Here is an 8,204-nt window from a genome sequence, read left to right as displayed (position 1 = left end):
CAGATCATCAAACCTCAGAGGGAAGGTAGGGGAGGGTGGGGGTAAGGGGGAGAGATCAACCAAAGGACTTGTATGCATGCATATAAGCCTAACCAATGGCCATGGACAACAGGGGGGTGAGGGCATGAGAAGGGGGGGGATGGCGGCAATGGGGGTATAAGGACACATATGTAATACCTTAATCAGTAAAGAAAAAAGAATTCAGGACAGTGGTTACTATGAGACAGTCGGGAATAAAAAGAGAAAAGGAGGAATAGAAGGTTAAGTACTGAGGGCCTTTCAATTATATTTGAATTGTTTAACTTTTAAATAATTGGTGGCCCACATTTGTTTGCTTTATTATTATAGATATTTCCCCAAAAAACATGGGAGAACCTAGAAGAAAATATATGTATACTCAAAGCTTCCTGCACTGATGTTAGAAAGTATTGACATAGGGCCCTGACCGGTTTGGCTCAGTGGATAGAGTGTCGGCCTGTGGACTGAAGGGTCCCAGGTTCGATTCCGGTCAAAGGGCATGTACCTTGGTTGTGGGTACATCCCCAGTGGGGGGTGTGCAGGAGGCAGCTGATCGATGTTTCTCTCATTGATGTTTCTAACTCTCTATCCCTCTCCCTTCCTCTCTGAAAAATCAATACAATATATATTTTTTAAAAAAGTATTGATATAGGAATAATAAACTCCCAAATTCTAGCTTTGTCCCAGAGAAATATTTATGTTTCAATTTTCTTTTCATGGTTTACAGGCAAGGTCAGGGGCATTCTACCTTATCTTATATAGCTATTTAAAATTTATTTTAAAAGACAAACTGGTAACATAATGGGTGAATGTCATAGATGAGCCCCTTTGGAACCACTAAAGGAATGGAACACAATTTTGGTTTTAGGACCCTGAGATTCCAGCTCAGTGTCATGCTGCCTCCCTTCCACTTTATGAAGCCTGGTGGCTGCCGATAAAAACTACCAAGACCCTGGCTGTTACGTGTTCCTAGGAAAGAGGCCCACCTACAGACACTGTTAGCAGCAGCTTCAGAGGAGAAAGCAGGGCTCCAGGAAGGAAGAAACAAAGAGCAAGGTGCCCATGGTCATCCTCTTGCCTTTTATGGAGTAGCAGGTCTTTTTTTTTTAAAAAAAAGTGCTCATTCTGGTAGAGCGAGTATATGAAAGAGGGAAAAAACCCACAATTCAGCAAGGGACTAGATTCTTAAAATGATAAGAAACTTGCTAATCGCCAAAACCGGTTTGGCTCAGTGGATAGAGCGTCGGCCTGCGGACTGGGAGGTCCCGGGTTGATTCCGGTCAAGGGCATGTACCTGGGTTGCGGGCACATCCCCGGTGGGGGATGTGCAGGAGGCAGCTGATCAATGTTTCTCTCTCATTGATGTTTCTGACTTTCTTTATCTCTCTCCCTTCCTCTGTGAAAAATCAATAAAATATATTTAAAAAAAAGAAAAAGAAAAAGAAACTTGCTAATCATTAGAAACAGACAAATTGCATGAAGAGAAGAAACTCACAGTTTAGAATCTTCTTTGGTCATGGAAGCGAATGTAAACATGAGTCCCCCATGGGGACATAGAAGAGCACTGTTTCCGACCGATGACACGGGACTACATCTCGTAGGTTTCCTACTCAAACGAGACAAGGAGGATCAATATACTTCACTACTGCATGAGTAAACAGAAGAGTGCTCAATCAGTTAAAAATGAGAGATATATTGAAAAGGATATTAGTAATTAAATGTTTCTCTTGATTATTCCTTTAACTTAAAAGAAAGCTTTTAGCACATGCTAGAAAAAGTAACTAAAAAGGTATGATGATCAGAATCCATTAATTCTTAAAACACTAAAATCCACCCCCGAAAAAGGGAAATAGAAACATTTTTGGATTCTACCTGACAAATTTCCGCCATTCTTCTACAAAGAACTGTGACACAATGTAGAGGACATCTGTATCCTAGAACATCAAAGTCACATTAAAGCAGGCATCAATACACTGTGTTCTTAACCTGAATCCTTTAGGGAAAAATGTTTTTCCATGCACTAAGCTTTATAAATAAAATGAAAACATAGCCCGCTACCAAGAAACAGAATTAGAGTAAAGCCCCCTGATTAGATAAAAACTAAACAAAGAGAATCAGAGAAGCTCAGGTTGTTTGGAAGCAATACAGCAGAAAAGCCTCTGAAACGTAAGATGAATTCTATCCTTGGTGGGGATCCTTCTACCTCTGGCCAGTTACTAAGACACGGTCTGCTTTTGTCCTGGAATAAATTCGGGAGAGAAGTCTTCTGCTCGTTTGCAATCATCTTATGTAAGGCTTCGTTTTCTTCCCCTTCTCTTTCTAAAATCTGAAAGAGAATGAAGCAATCAACCATCTCCTGCTGACAGCCCGGGGCTTGCCTCCTCCCCACCCCCTCAGCAGAAGTTCTAACAAGGCTAATTCTCGGGAAGCGGTAGAGGGAGGAGACTTGTGTTCAGTACCTTGCACTGTGAACAGCATTCTTTGTAACTGGGAAACTCGGGAGCCTTTGGAAAGTACTGTTGCAGTTTGCTCCAGGCCTCTTTAGAAACAAGTCTTCTTTCGTTTTCAGATATGCACAACTCCCCTGAGTATTAAAAAAAAAAAAATTTTCTTCTTACATTTAAAGCAAAAAAGTCAACGTATAGCCTCCAAAAAAGATGTTTCCTATTTCTTAAACCTAAGAAAAATCTTTCTTTGGTTTCAGAAATCTCTAATTTTGTTTATTTTATCTCATTCTAAAGGAGCCATTCCTTATGCCCTTCATTGTATCTGTGGTTGAAAAACCAGGCAATAAAGACAATTGCATGAGACTCGCGCTGTGCATTCCCTGTCTTTCTTCCTGCCGGTGAGAGGGGCTCCCGGGATCCTGGTGGCTCTGCGCGAGGCATTTCATCTCCGCCCACACTCGCCTCACAATTTCCTGCGGACTGTATTTCCTCCCATTTGATTGTTACCTCACTGAAATCATCCTGAATTAAAATGGTGTTTTCAAGGTGGTGTCCATTCTCTTGTTACCGATTCAAAGTTAAATAATAAAGTAATCTAGTGTCCAACTGGTGAACTGTCCCCAGACAAGATCCTCTTAGCTTCCTACTGCCATCACCCCAATCTCTGTGGATCTTTAAAAATCCGCAGAGAAAAAAACAGGACCACTGACCACCACCCTTCCTCTTCTTGGAAGGTCGGAAGGTCGTGGGAATGCCCAAATGGCAGAAACCTGCAGCCTCAACAGCCCCTCCTTGGTGCCTTTCCCCCACTCTACCTCTCACTCCATTTGTGGTTTTAGTTTTCATTGTTTCAGCTCTTCCTAATTGATGAATTAATGAACTGTCCCTATGTACCTATATGGGTCATTACCCAGAAAACCATCTGTAAGTTTCCAAGGCCACATGTTTTTCTATCCCCGTTTGCCAGGCACCTCCATGTTTGTTAAAAGTAATAAAGCTTTCTAAAGACAATATCATTCTGCCCTAGCCGGTTTGGCTCAGTGGATGGAGCATTGGCCTGCGGACTGAAGGGTCCCGGGTTCGATTCCGGTCAAGGGCACGTACCTCCATTGCAGGTTCCCAGACCTGGTCGGGGGACATGTGGGGGGCAAACAATCAATGTGTGTCTCTCTCTCACATCGGTGTTTCTCTCTGTCTCTCCCTCTCCCCTCCACTCTCTCTAAAAGTCAAATATCCTCAAGTGAGGATTAAAATAAATAAATAAAAGTATACATAAAAAAAAATCTTGAGATACACACTGGTGAATATCACTGGTTTAAAAAAGAAACAATTACTAAAATAAATAAAGTAAGTATCATCCTTTGCTTCATGTGTTTTACCTAATAATAAACAAACTGAGAATCAGAGAAATTAATACACCTAGGGCTCCACAGCTGGTGAATAATGAAGCTGGACTATGAACCCAGGTCTGTTTCATTCAAACCCCGTAACTTCTAATACCTATAAATATATCTTCATAACTGCCACCCTTCACCTCTTATCGACCTTTGAATAATCCCAAGAAAAGATTACTTTGCTTTAATAAACTTAATACCAGAGAAAAATAGGTCACAATGTAAAATTTAACTTTTTTTCTGAGTAGGCTATTAACTTAAATTTCCTCTGGGGCTATAAAAACTTACTCCAACAAGCATACCCTAAGACACAATTAGGGAATATTTTTAAAAGATTGATTATCCAAACCTAGTCTAACACATCTTTATAGTGAAATAGAATGCAGCTGTAATAAGGAAAGGTATGATTTCTATGACCTGATTGCCTAGAAAGCACTCCAAGGCAATTAAAATTAAAAATAATTTTAAGTGGTTTCCTTTTTTTCCTTCTTCTTAAAAAAAAAAAAGGAAAAAACTCTTCCTCTGTATATGAGTGATATAACCCAATAGGTTTAAAAAGGGAGGATTTCGTTATAAAAAATAAGAAAATTCAAAACAAGCACTTCCAGAAAAAAAAAATGATGTTAAAACTGCATTTACTGCCGAAGCCGGTTTGGCTCAGTGGAGAGCGTCGGCGCTGGCGGACTGAAAGGTCCCAGGTTCGATTCCGGTCAAGGGCATGTACCTGGGTTGCGGGCACATCCCCAGTGGGGGATGTGCAGGAGGCAGCTGATCGATGTTTCTCTCTCATCGATGTTTCTAACTGTCTCTTTCTCTGCCTTCCTCTCTGTAAAAAATCAATAAAATATATTTTTTAAAAAAAACTGCATTTACTTTCAGTTGCCTCTTGAAACACCATTAAACCACAGTAAAGGGAATTTTTAGAAAGATCTAAAATCACAATGATGGATGAACAGAGAGGGAACAACAGCAACAAAAACTTTAGAAGCTTAAAAGCAGACAGATGAAACATATGAAAAATGAATTCTAAATTGGCAAAAGTCAAGTAGTAACAAGATTTATTACACTGCACAACTGCCTAGAAATTGCGGGTACCTGGAAGTACAGGTGGGGTTAAAAAAAAACCAGAATGAATTAAAGTCTATTGAAGAGGCAATTAATACTTTCTGCTTCCCTCACCCCACAAAGAAGACCATAACTTCTCTGGTGACATAAAGCGCCAGGACTCTACACCAGGGGACACAAAGCACAGAGACGAGGGAGGCAATGAGCTGACACAAAGGCAGTCTCCCAAGCCCTCTTCTTTCTACTACCCGAGAACAGGCACAGCCATGGCTGCATTTCCCAGGCAGGAGAATGGATGCCTATGGAGGAAATCGGAGCAGCCCAAGAGCAGATACTGACATTGGGAATTCCCCAGTGAGGCCCTCCTGGGTGCACCCGGCCTCCACAAGCACCTCGCACAATGAGGGAGGTGGGTAGGGCCTGCACCAGGGAAGGCCAGTGTGAGATGCCAGTGAACACAGGGGGGAAAAATCTTACAAACTGCCAAAAGGGAATGAAAGGAATCACCTACGCATAATGGACAAATGGCACAATGAAAGGTAGTGCAAGTCCTTTAAATTTCTGAAGAAGTCTAATTTGAGACAATTATGCACGTAGGTAAAATTATCCATTAAATGTGGTGATCTTGAGCAAATGACTCTTAAATCTCTATGCCTCAGCTTACTTACTCATCAGTACGATGGATATGACAGTAATACTGACTTCTCAGCATTGTTTTATAAACAAGTTAATCCAGCATGTGTATAAACATTCAGTACATGCCCACTATCATCTCACTACTGCTTGTATTCAGTACTACCATCACTACCACCATCACCAGCACCATCACAATCCAGGAACAAATCTATGTATATAAAAGGCTAATGCACTAAGTGTATGACAGTCCGACCAGTCGCTATGATGCTCACTGACCACCAGGGGGCAGACGCTCAACGCAGGAGCTGCTGAACTGCAGTGACTTAGCAGCGGCGGTTCTCGGGTGACACACCCCAAAATCAGAGAGGAGGAGCCCGATTCCTCATGGGGCCACACAATTCCACCTCCGACCAAAGGGTATGTTGTTGCTGGGGCACTATCGGCCCTGAATCTGGTTTATTGCACATTTGCGTTTCTGTTCCACATCCTGTATAACAGCAACTTTGAGAGTACCCTCTCACACTCCGAAAATCCTCGGGGGATGGACAGCAGGTTTTGACCCGATCCCAGCAGGCCAGGCCAAGGGACCCCACCTGCCAGAGGGACCCCGCTCACTCCGCAGACGCTAGCAGACCACTGGAGGTTGGCTCCAGGGCATGTCTGGCCCATCCCGCCGGCCACCTTCTAATTAATTTCCTTTCAATGTGCACAAATGTGTGCACTGGGTCACTAGTTTTAATATAAACCTAATGAGTCAAGTGGGTTTCTGAGGTCCACTGTCCTACACTTGAAAAACCTGATCTCATAGACACAGTACATGGACAAGTGATGTCCACAAAAACAGTAGTTGAGAACTAATCTTTAAAAAGTACATCAAGAAAAGGCCAACAAGTCCCAGATCAAGCTAAAGAACTAAAAAACAGCTCGAGCACGATTTCTGCTGAGGAGTGCAGCACACGTCCTGAAATCACACTCAGCTCTGCCAGGCTTTCTAATCAAAACTGTAATATGAAATGACAAGATGAGACAGGAGGTGGGAAGACCAAGCAAAAGTCAGTGGGCGAAGGAATGAGATGACAATCTGAGTTCTGGCACTATTTCAACCGTGGGACAGATCACAGATCAAGCATTCCTCAACTCTCAAAAGGAAGGCACTCATCCTGGGTCCACATCTATGCTGTGAAGGTAAAATAAGAGATGACAGAAAGTGTTTCCATAAAAACTCATCTACTTTTGGCCATTTACTCCGCCTCCTATTTATTTATTCAATCTGTCTACCACCCAGGAGGCCACATCTCTCACATTTGTGCTCCTGCTGTGACTCCAAGTGTAAGGAGGACAAACTGGGCAGCAGGCGATGGGATGAGAAGGAGAGATGGGCTTGGGATGCAGAGACCTAAATCCAAGTCCCAGGATGACCCCCCTCACCACCTAGTAGTGTGGTTAGTAAATGAGAATGCCACTTAGCTAGTAAGCTAAAGCGCAGTGAGACAATATCCAGAAAGACCAGCATGCAAGGACCATTCAGGGGAGAATTATTGCCACGTCATCAAGGACCCTCGATATAAAAGGGCTGGAGTGCACGACGGTGTGTGAGACATTACGTATTGGTTCATAATGAACCAATGAAGTAAGAACTAAAATCAGGAATTTATTAGGACCAACAAGCATTCTGAGATTGGGCAATACATTAGCACACAACAAGAAATACACATGCCTTGGCCGATGTGGCTCAGTTGGTTGGGCGTTGACCAGTGTACCAAAAGGTTGACCCTCAGTAGGGGACAGGCAGGAGGCAGCTATTCAATGTTGTGCTCTTACATGGATGTTTCTCTCTCCCTCTCCAAAAGAGAAAGAAAGAAAGGCGCAGACGTGGATTAGTAGAATAAACCAAGTTTTTAAAAAGGGGTGAGGGGTCCTTACATAGTAGAAGGCTTTGAGAAGCAGAGACCCACTTGACTTTCACAGTGCTAACAGAATGGATAATCATGTCTCATATATAAAGAATCCCTTGCAGAAAATTACTTATTAATAGTGAGCACTAACTAGGACCAAATAAGAAATATATAAACAAATAAACAGGAGTAAGTGTCTAAGAAACTAAACCAAAAATACCCCTAATAATAATAATCCTATATATTAAAACCCTAATATGCAAATTGATCGAACAGTGGAACGACTGGTCGCTTTGATGCACACTGACCACTAGGGTACAGACACTCAACACAGGAGCTGCCCCCAGGTAGTCAGTGCGCTCCCACAGGGAGAGCGCCGCTCAGCCAGAAGCTGGGCTCACGGCTGGCGAGCACAGTGGCGGTGGCGGCGGGAGCCTCTTCTGCCTCCGCAGCAGCGCTAAAGAACAGCAAGCTGAGCAGTAAGGATCTGCGAACAGGCAGGTGGTAAGTAGCCAGAGGTCCGGGCTGTGAGAGGGCGCATGCGGGGCTGAGAGCCCCCTCCCCCTCCCAGTGCACCAATTTCGTGTACCAGGCCTCTAGTAAGAAATATATGAATGCTGTTCTCAAAGTGTTCAAACTGGACAAAGACAGTCATGGGAAATAACTGGAAGTCTTTCCTTCCACTCAGATAGCCCTTCAAGGAGACAAGTGACAAAAAGTTTCTTCTCCACTAAATATAGGAAAAATCC

The 8,204-nt window shown here is 43.0% G+C and overlaps 1 protein-coding gene across 3 annotated transcripts in view; it reads right to left on the bottom strand.

Moving 5' to 3' along the window:
- The window catches only part of USP48 (ubiquitin specific peptidase 48), a 52,554-nt gene that overhangs the window by 17,218 nt on the left and 27,132 nt on the right, over nucleotides 1-8,204 (bottom strand). For all 3 annotated transcript variants that reach the window (XM_014534334.1, XM_014534332.1, XM_014534333.1), the window contains 4 exons: nucleotides 2,478-2,602; nucleotides 2,222-2,344; nucleotides 1,891-1,952; nucleotides 1,514-1,624 (listed from right to left, as the gene is read on the bottom strand). In XM_014534334.1, coding sequence (XP_014389820.1) covers nucleotides 1,514-1,624; nucleotides 1,891-1,952; nucleotides 2,222-2,344; nucleotides 2,478-2,602 — 421 coding nt within the window. The remainder of the gene's footprint in view (nucleotides 1-1,513; nucleotides 1,625-1,890; nucleotides 1,953-2,221; nucleotides 2,345-2,477; nucleotides 2,603-8,204) is intronic.

The sequence above is a fragment of the Myotis brandtii genome, unplaced genomic scaffold, assembly GCF_000412655.1.
Source record: "Myotis brandtii unplaced genomic scaffold, ASM41265v1 scaffold129, whole genome shotgun sequence".
NCBI lineage: Eukaryota > Metazoa > Chordata > Mammalia > Chiroptera > Vespertilionidae > Myotis > Myotis brandtii.
Note: the sequence above shows the minus strand (reverse complement) of the source record. Positions and strands in the feature narration are given on the sequence as shown.